This window comes from Cavia porcellus, unplaced genomic scaffold (assembly GCF_034190915.1).
Source record: "Cavia porcellus strain 051 isolate PalLab524CR breed Dunkin Hartley unplaced genomic scaffold, mCavPor4.1 scaffold_18, whole genome shotgun sequence".
NCBI lineage: Eukaryota > Metazoa > Chordata > Mammalia > Rodentia > Caviidae > Cavia > Cavia porcellus.
In genome coordinates this window covers 31038010-31053665 of record NW_026947501.1, presented here as the reverse complement: position 1 = coordinate 31053665, position 15656 = coordinate 31038010, and the positions used below count along the sequence as shown (strand labels likewise).

The 15656-nt window shown below is 33.1% G+C and overlaps 1 protein-coding gene across 3 annotated transcripts in view; it reads left to right on the top strand.

Annotated features, from left to right (window-relative positions):
• The first annotated feature begins 802 nt into the window (after positions 1–802).
• Lrrtm4 (leucine rich repeat transmembrane neuronal 4) overlaps positions 803–15656 on the top strand; it is a 653653-nt gene continuing 638799 nt past the window's right edge. Inside the window, exons 1-2 of one of the 3 annotated variants that reach the window (XM_063229639.1) lie at positions 803–1112; positions 3267–4862. In XM_063229639.1, the coding sequence (XP_063085709.1) occupies positions 1106–1112; positions 3267–4819 (1560 nt within the window). In that variant the 5' untranslated portion in view covers positions 803–1105 and the 3' untranslated portion in view covers positions 4820–4862. Of the gene's footprint in view, positions 1519–3266; positions 4863–15656 lie in introns of all 3 variants that reach the window. The other 2 variants (XM_063229637.1, XM_013151533.3) reach the window with 2 other exon arrangements.

Sequence of the window (15656 nt, the reverse complement as noted above, 5' to 3'; positions counted from 1 at the left end):
GTTTAAGGAAACTAGAAATTTTTTACAAAATATATATCTCAGATACTTTAAGTTCATTAGTCCATACTTTAAAGATATGGTGCAAATTCTAGAGAGAGTCTATGAAAATGTAGGATGAACTGCTTTTGTTTCTCTGATATTAGATATTATAATATGTGATTTGCATTGGAAAATATATAAATGTGTATGAGTTTAAGAAAAGTGACTGCATTAAAAACCTGAGTCAGGAATCCTGCCTTTCTTCCTGTCTTAGTTACCTTCACAGTTTGTAAAATAGTAGCTATGATACATGCTTTAAGCCTAAAATTATACATTTTTATAAAGTCATTTTCTAAACTGTTATGTTCAAAAACATGGACTCTAAGGTGTGCTACACTCAATGGCTGAGAATTTAATTTTTTAAAAAGGTAACTAGAATTAATATTGGCCAAATCAAATTTTTCCCATGAGTAAGATTGTTTCTCTTTGCAGCTGGCTTCAAAAAAGTCAATCAATACAAACCAACAGTAAAAACAAATAAAACTGAAATTATTACAGTCACTGAAATCATGTTGAATCACCTGTGACATGCTAAAAAAAAAATAAATGAGGTCAAGGCGAGTTTTAAAATCTATTAATTGCATAACACCTAACATTTAGAGGAATATTTTACTTACTATATACTGTCTCTAGAAGAAACCCTTCTGGCATAAACCTTTCATAATTGATACTATTGGAGAGGGGGAAAAATGTGATCCTGTGCCTTTAATTTCCCTTTCTGAGCAAGGGAAGGCTGCATACCACTGACTAGCTCACTTGTTCCCGTCTTTAATGTGCAATCTGTTTTCTCCAGCGGAGGGCACTCAGTGTATCACAAACTCAAGCATTAGCACCAACAAGCTCTGAGCCTCATCAGTCTCTGGAAAGCCTTCTGAATTAGACAAGGGCTGCCTCTCAGCACAGCTACAAAACACTTTAAACCTGACCAGCTAAATGGATAAACCTAGCCTGCATAGCTTTTAAACTGGGGTCTCACACAGCACAGGAGGCCTACTTGCTTCAAGAACTGAAAAGCCAGAGGATGAATTGCTTTATCTGGGAATGTCAAAAGCCAGCAGAATAAGGAATGCCAGGTATTCTGAAGAATTTCTTTTCTTTTCTTTTCTTTTTTTCCTGTCTTTTTACAGAGAAGTTGGTAACCTCCGAGATGGGCTGTAGCTCTTTGCACAGATTGTCAATTACTGCTGATGGGTCTCTGGTGAATTATACAATGGTCTTCAGAGCCTAGAGACCCCCACCCGCCAGACAGCTTCCTCTATCCCTTCCCCTCCATCCCACCCGGTGCTGATTTTTTAAAATATATTTTTGCGTGTCCTCTCCGGGGAAGTTTGTGTGGGGCTACTAGCTCACATGCGGGACCAGAATGGTGTGAATGACAGCCGCACTGTGTCATGAAGGTGGTGGTGCTTTCAGCGCGAGAGACCAAATAAGAAGAAAGCTGAGAGAGGGGGGAGACGTTTTTTGGATGACAAAGGATGGGTAAGTGAACTTTTGTTGCTTTTTTTCTTGGCAAAGTGATCCTCTTCCTTCCTATCCTTAAGCTGTGGCATTAGCTGATAAAAGACAAGGAAACAGGCAAAAAGCAGGCTTTGAGTTTGCCAGTCGACTCACTATAGTTGCTATTATATTTTTAGATCATTTTCCTTTTTGCAGGGTTTTTTTTAAATCCATAAATGCATAACACGGACTTACACAGACTCTAAAGAAATATCTTCAAGACTGTCTCTGCCGTCTGCGTAGCCACAGATTGGGAATTGAGCATGAGATAAACGCTGTGTTTGTTTCTGTTTCTTGATAATATTAGCTACGCTTCTGGTTGTTGTCAGAAAGGTTGTTAACACTTTACCCGGTGTGCACAGGGGTGGGGTCCTTACTTTTAAGAGATTGTACAGAAGTTGTTTTATTTTTGAAGCTGAATCCCGAACATAGCTTCCCAATTTCCAGCAGTCATTTGCCAGTCTTATTTTTTTTTTAAAGTGTGACTGGCTTTTTTTCCCCCCTTCTCCTGTCTGGGAGAGCTGGAATGTATTTTAATGAGTCTGTAACTGGCAAAAGGACAGAAAGCAAGATTGAATTTTAAATTAAAAAAAGAAAGAAGAAAGAAAGATAAAACTTGACTAAGAAGGAGGGTTTTTAGATTAGGTGTTTGGCTGATTGCCTCTTAAAAAAAAAACATGAATATTAAAGAAAAAAGGGAACTGCAGTATATGGTAGTGTTAAGAAATAATAAACCTACTATTCAGAGGAAAGAAATCCCTTAACATGCAATGACTTGGAAATGCAGTATAAGTGCCAATAAATTGCAACTTTGCAGGCTTTCTGAAGTTAATGTACGCAGGGGAAAAAAAGTCAATGAGATATTTGAACAGGTAGGGATGGTGGGGCAGGGGTTTGCTGTTTCTTTTCCTATTTGTCTCTTATATTTGTAGAAGCACCTGTATGAAAAATAACAGCAAATTGATACATGAGACTGTTTTGGATTTTATGTGATATTTAATAAGAATTGGGCCATCTTAACTTAGGAATGTTCTCTCATAAGGGTATATATGCCTTTAGGTCATATATCACTGGACATAGAAGCACAGTACACAATAATATTGTACATGATGATTAAGAAACAGAGAGAAACTCACATGGTTATTAGTCGGGCTGCCTATATTAGTCCCAGTGCCATTTTTTGGAGCTTGTATCTTACTATCCCATTATGCAATAAGCATACAGTTTCAAGCAGGACAAACTTGTATTACCTTGACAGCTTCCTGACGCTCCTTTGCTATATCACATCCTGTTTACCCAACTAGCAAAGATGTCAAAGTACCAGGTTTACTAAGTCACAATTTTGTTCTTTCAGAAGAGATAGTATACTTTCTTTCAGTACTGTTTTTCAGCACAGTGACTAGTCAAATATTATTGTTATTAAAATACCGGCAGCATTCAGTGAAAGACAGGTTCTGTGCTTCTCACTGCTGAGATACACAAAAACTCCAAAACTTGGAGAGAATTTTCTCGGTTCTATACACTCTGGTGATTTGAAGATCAAGCAAGAAACAACGAAGCCTAAATAGCAAACATACAACACTGAAGAAAATAATGCTTAACTGTTGAATGTATTCCTAAATCAACTGTCCCATTGCTGCATTAGACAAAATGCCCCCAATATGGGTAAGCTGGTGGTGGTGCAGCTTAATAGCTTCACAATGTGCATCTGTCTTCTTTTAATATTGTAGGTTTCCATTTAATTACGCAGCTGAAAGGCATGAGTGTGGTTCTGGTGCTGCTTCCTACACTGCTGCTTGTTATGCTCACGGGGGCTCAGAGAGCTTGCCCGAAGAACTGCAGATGTGATGGCAAAATTGTGTACTGTGAGTCTCACGCTTTTGCAGATATTCCTGAGAACATTTCTGGTGGGTCACAAGGCTTATCCTTAAGGTTCAACAGTATTCAAAAGCTCAAATCCAATCAGTTTGCTGGCCTTAACCAGCTTATATGGCTTTATCTTGACCACAATTATATTAGCTCAGTGGATGAAGATGCATTTCAAGGGATCCGTCGACTGAAAGAATTAATTCTAAGCTCCAACAAAATTACCTATCTGCACAATAAAACATTTCATCCAGTTCCCAATCTCCGCAATCTGGATCTCTCCTACAATAAACTTCAGACATTGCAATCTGAACAATTTAAAGGACTTCGGAAACTTATTATTTTGCACTTGAGGTCTAACTCACTGAAGACTGTCCCCATAAGAGTTTTTCAAGACTGTCGGAATCTTGACTTTTTGGATTTGGGCTACAATCGTCTCCGGAGCTTATCCCGAAATGCTTTTGCTGGCCTCTTGAAATTAAAGGAGCTCCATTTGGAGCACAATCAGTTTTCCAAGATTAACTTTGCTCATTTTCCACGTCTCTTCAATCTCCGTTCAATTTACTTACAATGGAACAGGATTCGCTCCATTAGCCAAGGCTTGACATGGACTTGGAGTTCCTTACACAACTTGGATTTATCAGGGAATGACATCCAAGGAATTGAGCCGGGCACATTTAAATGCCTCCCCAATTTGCAAAAACTGAATTTGGATTCCAACAAGCTCACCAACATCTCACAGGAAACTGTCAATGCATGGATATCACTCATATCCATCACCTTGTCTGGAAATATGTGGGAATGCAGCCGGAGCATTTGTCCTCTGTTTTACTGGCTGAAGAATTTTAAAGGAAATAAGGAGAGCACCATGATATGTGCAGGACCTAAGCACATCCAGGGTGAAAAGGTTAGTGACGCAGTGGAAACATACAACATCTGTTCTGAAGTCCAGGTGGTCAATACAGAAAGATCGCACCTGGCGCCCCAAACTCCCCAGAAGCCTTTAATTATCCCAAAACCTACCATCTTCAAATCTGATGCCTCTCAGTCCAGCTTTGAGACACCAAGCCCTTCCCCAGGGTTTCAGATTCCTGGCACAGACCAAGATTATGAGCATGTTTCATTTCACAAAATCATTGCTGGGAGTGTGGCTCTCTTTCTCTCCGTGGCCATGATCCTCCTGGTTATCTATGTGTCTTGGAAACGCTACCCAGCCAGCATGAAGCAACTCCAGCAGCACTCTCTTATGAAGAGGCGGCGGAAAAAGGCCAGAGAGTCTGAAAGACAAATGAACTCCCCTTTGCAGGAGTATTATGTGGACTACAAGCCTACAAACTCTGAGACCATGGATATATCGGTCAATGGATCTGGGCCCTGCACATATACCATCTCTGGCTCCAGGGAATGTGAGGTATGAACCATGATCCTCCTAAAAGCATTTCTACTGCGGGGAAGGAGAGGTAAATGTTTGAAGCTCTAGAGGTGTCTCTAATCACTAGCCAGATTAATGACGCTTTCGTTTTTTGGGGTTTTTCTTGGTGTGAAAGGTTACTTAATTAAATTACAACTACCGGGAAATTGACTGCTTTATTTATTTTTTTTTTTTTTTTTTAAATTTTAATGGTTGAAACTTGAAGTAAGTTCATTCAAGGATGAGATTAAGTTGTAATAAAGCACTATGTTGAAACATCGGTTTTTATTTTCTTTTTCTTTTCTTTTTTTTTTAACAGTTTGTATACAAGGGTTGGACTTAAAAACATGCATATACACAAACAAAACTCTTTTCATTCTGAAATTCTTGTGTGGTTCTTGGTGTTGACTTTTGTAACGGAGTAAAGGAGGGGCTGGCTTAATTTAAAAACAGTGAGTTTACCAAAATTCCAGGAGGTAACAAAGATTTAAACCAAAGAGCAATTTACCCAAGTGTTGATTTTGTTGTAAATTTTAGTTTTGATGAAAGCATGCAACAGGGATTTCACAGCCATGTCACTGCAAGTTAGCTATTTACCAGCAAAGAGAACGTCAGAGGTCTAATGTGTAAATTGTATCAAGCTTTTCAGTACTGACTTCTTTCCTTTCTTCTCCCTCCCTGGCCCTCCTCTTTCCTCCCCTCCCCTGGCCCTCCAACCTTCCCTCCCTCCCTTCCTTCCTTCTTTCCATCTTTCTTTTAATTACTGGAACATGAATCACTTTTCTGTGGTTTTTTCAGTGGTGTATATTTGTGTGTAATCTGAATGAACCTTAAATCTTATGTTTTGGCTTTGTCCCTGATAACTAATATCAGGTCACAATGTTGTGGATGATTTAGCAATAACATAATGACAGGCATAACAGGGACTGTTTGTCAGTTTTGCTGTCATCCCAAAAAGAAATGACATGTATTCTTATGAACCGTATCCAAAATTCACCAATGCAAGTCTTTATAAATAAAAGGAGTAAGGTTTGTTCTGGGAATCCTGTAATAGTCTCAAATGAAATTATGCATTTCATGTTATACTGTTCTTGTTTACCTGAAGACTAGTTTGGTTCCATTTTCTGATTAATTTTAAAAGTCACATATAGGAACATGATGCTGAGTAGAAAGAGTTACGAACCTGCACCTTGTCAATAAGTAATACTGGATGTAAGTTGTCCTTTTATTGGTAACATTGATCTTAATGTGCAAAGACTGTGGCCTCCAAGGCCTTGTTGCTAAAATAAACCAGTGAAGAGAGGTTGAGTTGAAAGAATGCTCTTTTAGTGTTTGATTTTAGTTGATTTCTTTTTCAAAAGACAGTTTTAATGAGCACTTAGAAAGTCTTTGCTCTTTCTAATGTTAGTTATAACAGCTGGAAAATATAATTTGATATTTGGTACTATATATCCCAATATTTTCATACTCCTAGATGCACATGTTAATGAAAATGTTTTCAGACAAAACATTCCATTTGAAGTAATCTCCAATCAGTACAATTTGATCGCCTGAATTGTTCTTCAGAGTTTGTTTTTTTTTTTTTTTTTTTCCTCTCTCTTTTTCTGGATGTATCATTGACAATAAGAGACAAAATTCTAGATACTAAGCACCTGAAAGAAACTTGTATAATAATTACCCTTAAAAATAAAGAGAATAAAATATTTCTATAAAAAGTCTAACAAGGCTTGATGTTTTTCTTGCAGGCCTATACTGATATATTTTGTGTGACTATAAGTGACACATATTTATCCTATGTTAGTATGAGTCTTGAATATTTGTGTTTCACTTAAAGGAAAATAATTTCAGGTATATTCATTATTTCTTTTTCTAGACTGCTGAAATACAATGGTGGTTGTTTTTCTATTAGAATCACCACGAAGACAGTTAAAGGATTAGAAATTGAGAGCAGAGAGTTCAGAACTTTTCCAGAGATTGGAAATTACACAGATTACTCCTTCAAGAAACCTAAGTACCACCATAATAGGAAAAAAAAAAAAAATTGAAAATATATTCCTCAATAACTTGTGTGTTTTAAAAGCACATTTTTTATGCCATATGTTTTAGAAATGCAGTCTAAGGTCATAAAATTCACAAACACTGTTGAGCATGCCAGTCTTGTGAAGGCATTAAACAATGAGTAATTCCATTAAATATTGTAACAGTGCTGTTAAGCCAAAATGGCAGCCACTGGAACAGAGCACACACTCCCTGACCTACAAGTGAAGACAGGATGCTGTCCACTTAACATAATTGCTTGTATTGAAATGGTAATAAATACAGTAAAAACATTTTTAAGTGAATGGTCACTTGTTTAAAAAGAAAACAAATTCTGGGCTAGGGATATAACTCATTGGGCACAGGCCGACATGGAAAGTGCATGGTCATGAGTTCAATTCGCAGTACAAAAAACAAACAAACAAAAACAGCAAAGAAAAAAGAAAGAAAAAAATATGTTTAAAAATAATCTCTACAGGTACCACTCTTCTTTGACAAAATGTTAAATATATTATTGTCATATGTGGATACAGAAATAATCAAACACAAACCAAGAAATTATTTTAAAGAAAAAAATTCCAGGTTGGCCTTTCCGTTTTTTGTCTTGTAACCGCAGATTAAACTTCCTCCTAGTGAAAAGCATCCTATTAGAGAACATGCCTCTGCGGAATGGATCCAGGAATCGAAATCATTTTCCCAGTTCACTAGTTTTTAAGAACAGTGAATGTAGTTGAATTTGAGCAAGATCTTTGCTCACAAATCTCCAATATTGGCAGCTTATAAGCTACAAAACCATTAATATATTAACAGTACAATTTCGTGAGGTAAGTTGGGTTTTAATTTAAATAGAAAAGTCTATGTCTATGAAAAAAGCCATAAATAGTTCACTAGAAAACATAGCAGCTTCATTAATTTCTAAGACATGCCTTGAGTAAAAGTGTGCTTTAAATTAAAAATAATATTTACCACCTAATTCTATATTCACTTATCATGACATAAATATAGTTAAACTGTTCATTTTATCTTTTTTTTCAAGAGTAAAATAAAAATGTTGAGATTTCTCATTAGAAGGGCATCTGTGAGAAAACACATATATACTACACAATTTTCAATTAAATGATTTTAGCTCATTATGGTCTCATTGTGAGTTTCAGAAGCCCTCATGCATATATCATATTAAGAGAGACTACTATAATTTCTTAGTAAAATTTCTCAGCTATAAAAGAAGACTAAAGTAGATAGCCATGAAAATTTTATGTGATTAATCTAACAAATAGAACAAATACATATACATCTCAATCTTCATACTTTGGGCCAATGTATTGGGTGATTTGATTTGTCCCCAAAAATACTGAACGATTTGATTTGTCCCCAAAAATAAATCAGAAAAGAGAATTGCTACAAAACACGTTAGCCGATAATATAGTAGGATGTCAGTAAAACTACAGAAAATTGAAAGTTATTGAAAGTAGCTTGTGAAGACTTGCATAGTTTTCTCGTTAAGAGTGTTCCAAAGATGTAAAGTTGCAACACTGAACAACAAATACTTCTTTCAATTTTGTACAGTTTTATAAATGTTTTTAATGTCGTACTTTTGGCACTTATCAGCTGAGGGTAACGAGAAAATTTTTAAAAGAAATCAACATTAACGCGGGGCAAAAGTAAACATTTCTGTGTATCTTTTGAATTTAATAAAAGTAAAACTGGTGAAATATTAAAAGGAAGGAAATCAATAAAGAAATTTTATACCCAATGCATTTTAAAATTTAAGTAATATCTAAAGTGTAGTGATCTCATAGTATTGCTAATAAGAAAATGAGAATTAAGGTGGTAATACAGGGAAATATTTTCAAAATATTTAATACTTGGTTATACTCTTCAAAAATTTGAAAAGTGTTGTGAATTTATTATTTTAATGTTTATTTCACTGATATGAGTGTCACAAGCTATTTCTAAAAATGTATATTTATATTTATTCAAGGTGTAAGACCATGTTCAAACTAGTGGGATAAAGTGTAATATTTATTTCTCTGTTGTCAATTTGAAATTTGATAATTTTGCATATATCATATATATTTCCAAGGACAGTAATTTTGAAACAAAATTCTAAGTTATACAAGCCCAGTATCATTAAGTTTAATATGGTACTAACACAGACCTACACACAATAAATTATATTAGATGATTGATTACTATATCACAGTAAAATGTAAAATTGAAACTCTTTTTTGCATGTTCCGGATTATATTTGCATGCATGAATACAGGTGTGTACTTTTTAGTGAGTCTGTGCATATATAAATTTAGGTACACTCACATACATATATATGTGTGTGTGTATATATATATATATACCAGAAAGAATAGGGAAATGATATATACAAATAATTTTCATCAGAATTATATCCATTTTAATCATTTGACATATTATTGAAAAAATCTTGGATTGGAATTTTAGAATTAGTGGGATTTTGTAGTCAGGAATGTAATTCTTAAAGTAAAAGTTTAATTACATCTAACATTTATTAAAAGTATCTTACATGTACATCCTCTAACATCTTTAAAGAATATTTGAGGTATTGAAATATGTATCTATACTGGAAATTACCATTTTTGGGGTGATTTTGGGCTAGTAATTTCACTTCTCTTTGACCCATTGTTCAAATGAGTGTATTCCACTACTACACTACTTCCCAATCTGAAGAAATCCTCATTTCTACATTTTGTAATATTTATGTAATTTTTTCCAGACCAAGAAAAGCAAAATGAGATTGGGGGGAAAATCCAAGCAATTTTATTCACTGTCAATGAAAAAAAGAAGAAACTTCTTTAGTAATTAAAACTCAGGATATTCACATGAACGGTTACACAACTCCTCATGCGTTAGGGGAAAATATGTAATATTACATAGAAATATGCAGGTGTACAAGTGTAGGCATTTAGACACACCCAGGACATTTCTTTTAAATTTTGCTAAATAACTACTAGATTTTTAAAGCTTTCAAAAGGATGCTTGCCTTAGATAAATGCTTGGCTGTATTTGATTCATGTCAAATCTCTTTGTAAAGAGTGTTTTCATTAGAATTCACACCTGGTAGTGAAGAGTGACAGCTGCCAGGAGGTTCTGACACGACTAATTTAGGAAAGATCTTTAAATTGACTAAAGTGGTTCAATTCTTTTTCTAGAATTAGCAGATATTAGCATCTCATGGACAAAGCTTGGCTAATTGGTTGCTATCTAAGACACTAATGTGAAAATTCTGATTGTGGGGAAAAGAATAGATAGCTTTAGACATATCTCAGTAATCCACACATAACTCCAGAATGTTTCTTTTGAAAGCTTTTTGCATTCAGTAAAATCTAATAGTTATTTTTTTTTTCTGCCAAGAATTGCATTTATAGATTGTTTTAGCTTTAGAATTTGTTCAGTCATATTATCAGAAGGGACATGGTGAGTCGTCTGAATTTTCAGGTTTCTAGAGTTTTATGATTCATTATCCCAGCATAAAAGAGTCCCAACCTGCAAAAGAATCAGACATTGAACAATTTGAAAAATTAGTGTGTCTTTTGATTAGTGAAATCATTAAGTGATTTTAAATACATTTTGAAAACTGAAGTTGCTTTTCGTAGTACCAGAAGAATCATCATTCAGTAAATCAGTTTAATAAAATTTCAAAATTCTTAAAAGGCAAGAAATAAGTTGAGGCTATTTTTCTCAGGCCTCCCAATAAGCCATCAATTTTTCTAAGTTAAGAAACATTAGGCACTTTCCACAGTAAGAGAATCATTTGGTTTGATATGAATAGCTGCTTAAAACTGCTTGATACATACAAAGATTTTTAAAACGTTTTCACTATCTAGAGAAATAAAGGTCCAGATAAGTGTAAACTATGAGAAAAGAATCCCTTTGAAAAATAACATATTTGACTTTAGCAAATACTTTATAAAATTTACAAGTAAATTTTTGGATTTAAATGACAGCAAAGCTGATGCACATAAGAATATTTTTGGAAAATGGTGAAAATATTTACAAAGTTCCAAAATATATTTTAAAAAATATATGAGGAATTATAATTAATAAAAACAAAACATTAAATCCAACTTGATGCTTAGATAGCAAATCAATAAACACATGACAATGGAAGTTGTTTGAAAATGTAAATATCCTAATATTTTAATGTTATATTAATGTTATTGTACAATATGAATGTCAAAGTAATTTTGAAATATTGCATTTCAAGAGAAATATGCACTTTGACATCCATATAGCTTTTATACATATTTCTAGATTACTAAAACATGTACACACACACAATTCTGTAATAACTTGTTCAGCTGTATGATTTGTTTCAAATTCAAAGATACTAGAAAAAGAGTCAGGCATCATAGCTCAGTCTTGTAATGCCAGCACTCAGGAAGCTGAGACAGGAGGATCCTTGTGAATTTGAGACCACCCTGGGCTACACAGTGAGCTCAAGACCAGCCTGAACTGCATAATGAGAGTCTGTCTCAAAGAGACAAAAACAAAAACAAAAACAAAAACAAAAACAAAAACAAAAACAAAACAAAACAAAAAACCCACACATACACAAATACATTAAAAGATGAATTTAAAGTCGCAAAAGTAACCATTTTTGCCTCTTTCAATATCTCAATTTGGATGGCTGTTTTCTTGGTTTAGGGATGCCTTTAATCCATGTTTTAGAAGACTGTATTTGCTGTTTGACTCTAATTTTTAATCATCTACGGAAAACGTATGCCTCAAAGAGAAGGGTAAAATATACTCAATAAATCTAGCAAGAAATGTCATATAATACATCTCAATTATATTTATGCATAAATTATTTTAATAAAAGAAAGTTAAATATTTTAATCAGAGATTTTTAGAGAAATGTGTAAACAATGATTTTAATTTGAAAATTTCTGATGCCAATTTATAATTTTAATTATTATTATGTGTTACCATTAATAAATCCTGAAATTTCATTTAAATAAAAAATGGAAGGGTGATTTATTCATAACAGTATATTTAGATATTTCTAAGTATGTTGAATGCAGGTGAGTTGATAATAAAATTCATTCTAAGGATCTAAGTAAAGAAATGCATAGTTTCAAATAGAAGTATAACTATGGATTTATTTAACTGAGGAGGGAAATTCTAAGGTCAATGCAAACTTCTACAGATATTAATTCTTGAGTAATATATAATACAAAGAGAAAAATATGTGAGAGAATTTTTTTATTTAGGGAAGATAAAGCTACTTACTTTAGGATCACTTTATAATTTCACTTTAAATGTTAACGCTTATTTTTATCTACTTTTTATAATTGGGCATTATGGGATAAATCAGTTAAATTTTACTTATTATAACAAATAAATAGAAACAGTTGTTAGGTATGCATTCTATGCTTGCCTTCTCAATTCCCACTTAATCATCTAGTAACATTTATTAAATCATTGGTTCTTTGATTTGGTCTTTTATACCTACATATTGGAGGTGTTAAGAATAATTAAAGATTGATTTAATAATTTAATAAAGTTGTTAAATAGACTTAAAAGTCAAATAAAATCCAGTAATTATTACCTGTTTATTATGTCCTGAATTTGCTAATGCATTTCATTATCAAATCTTTTAATATTTACAACTTAAATTGATAGTAGCAATTGTCAAGTATTTCTATATGACTTTAAATGGAAATATAAATTAATTATGTCACTGTCTTTTTTTGTCAGGTCACCTTAGATGATTAATTTGATAGTGTATTTTGTGTTTATAGATCTGTAAAAGTAAGAGCATAGAGGTCACCCTTGAAATAACTTAGGTTGATGGCCAAACCACAGCATGGACCAATACTGCATTGGTCCAGTGGTCAGATGAAAGGGTGGAAGAGGTCTCAGATTGGAAACTGAATCACTTTATTTCTCTAATATTGGACAAGTAAATATGTATCTGACCTTTCTGTGATATAATTTTTCTATCTATTGAACTGAGATAATAGCTTTCCAAGTAACTTACTGAAATGATCATTGAGTTATTATTTGAAAACCACTCTGATTTCTTTCATAAAAAGCTTCAGTGTAAATATAAGTGATGATTAATTACAAACCTTCTGTCTACTGAAAAATGCAAAATATGATGTGGTTGTATTATATTCATTGTTATTATTAGTTATAAAGATGTTTATAATGATTCCTGATGTAGAAACTAGTATTGTGGTTACATTTTTACAGCAGTGTATAATACATCCGATCTTTCAGGCCCTTGTTTGACCTATACAATTCAGTTTGGGTATCAGACAGAGTTATATTTAGTAATATCTCAGATTTGTAAAATGCCTCCTTGGCTGAACATTTTATTCATTATAAGAAAGGAGCGTCTATAATTCTATTTACATACTAGAGAAGAAATATGTTATAGAAATAAATTTTAGAATCCCAATTTCATAAGCTGTTGGTCTTAAATTCATTTTTAAGTGAAAATAGTTATAATTCTCCATATGCTTACATATTTAAAATACCACTTTTAATCAAAGTATTAATGTTCTTTATAGAATGAATAGATAACTAATAATTTTAAAAATTGATAATCCTGTAGCAGATATGCATATGTTTTCATATGTACACATATGTATCCATGTACACTGTGTATATATATATATATATATATATATACATATGCAGTTTACTGTGTATGTACTGTATATGTGTAGTCATTGCTATGTCAGGAATACATCTTGAAAAATGTCTTTTTGTGAGCATTATAGAATGTACTGACACAAGCTGAAATGATTACCATATCACTAAGGAATACAATCCTATCAGGTCACAATGATGCATGTGGTATTCCAATCACTGAAAGTTATACAAGTATGTGATATATAATTGTGTGTATGTGTGTGTGTGTGTGTGTGTGTGTGTGTGTGTATATATATATATATATTGACAAATTTATCACTACATATATAAAAATGTATATATACATATAAATGCTTTGATTCTACAATAATTATATTTATTCAATATAAAATGACCTCTTTTTTTACAGAAACATAACAGCATAATTCTTATTTTTGTCACCATAAGTTATATTATAAACTTAAATATATGTCTAAGTTTCCGTAGACTATTTCTTATAAAACCTTGCTGTGATATTACACAGGGATGAATGACAATATTGGTGTATATCCTGAACAAAAAAACCCCACCATGTTTCTAGAGAAAACAACTGGTTTTCTTTGTGATTGAAGCAGAATTACTCCAATATAGGAAACCTTCCTCTTGCTGAGTATTTCTTATCACACTTGTTATTCTGTGATCGAGGAAATTGTCACAGGGTTGGTTCAGGGACTCACTGGACCCCTGTAAGAGGTCAGAGATGAAACTTCTTTCAACACTGTCTTCACAAACCTTTATTCTGACTGTAGGATCACATCATGTTCTGAATCCTCAGGAATTAGTGTCAGAGTTACATGTAGCAATCAAAAATCTGATTATTTCACATTCCTCTGCACACAGTCTTTATAGTAAAATGCTGCAGATCCCTTGAGGATGCCTTGAAAGGAAAGGTTTAGAGTATGAATTATTTCTAGTGCATGAGGCTAGGGGTCTGCCTTTACTTTCATTCATGTGATCTGAATCTATAAAATGGCCCAATTTGCAAATGATATGTTTGTGACTCTCTTCTGGTGATGATTCAACCTGAGACCTTTCTACTCAGGGAGGCTAAGTAAGATTTTAGTACATGATTCTTTTACTTCATTTCTAGAGGCATTGTGATCCACTCCCTGACATCATCTGTCTCTTGTGAGTCAGCCAACTGTGACTATGTCTTTGAATTTGCTGTTGGGATGGCAGCCATCCCCCTCTTGTCTGTGGAGATAAAGTGGTGGCACCAAGGACTGCCATTTCTGGTTCTCAGTTTAGTATCACATTTAGAAATTGCATTTGACTACGGCTGCTCTTCAATTGCTGAATAAAGACAAGAGTAACCACAGAACTGCTAGTTTGGACCTTACTTTGTTCAACGTTTCAGGTCCTTGAGACATTTCATTGGATAAAGAAAAATTTCTTTTTCTGTTTATTTTATTTTATATTTGAAAAACATCTTAGTTTCCAATCTTGAAGCTTGAAACAGAAGGAATATACAATTTTCATTTTATACAAAATAGTACACCTTTATTTCTCTGTCTACTAATGGTGTCTTTTTCTCAACAATCTGAATGGTAATAAATAAATTTAAGTCAATACAACATGTTTCCCTCCAATTTAGCATAATGTTTTCCTTTAGAGTATGTAGATGATTCTTCAACAAAACATGAAGATTGACAAGGATCATTGGAATACAAAGAAAATATAATTCTCCTTCTCATTGAGATTTTCTTTTCTAAAAATGTATTAAAATATCATGATTAATTATATAAGGAAATATATCAGTTTATTATGCAGTATTGTCAGACATTTTCAATGAGCTTTAAACTAAACAAATAAAAAGATACAGTTTATCTTGAAATATGAAAGAGTATCATTTTTGGATTAATGTATTTCACTTATTTTCTATTATTTATTAAGCATAAGATAAAATGATCTCTTTTTTAAATGATGAAATTTTTAAATCATGTAATTATTTGTAAGTAAAATAAAGCAACTAGCAAAAACATTCATACACAATAATAATACCTTAGAAATCCAGGCACATTTCTTTCTATTTCATATATATGGCTGTGGGTATTATATGAAATTAAGCTGGTACTGGAGACTGTGCACATTTGTATAATCCTCCTTTAAGATTCACATTTTATCATAAATA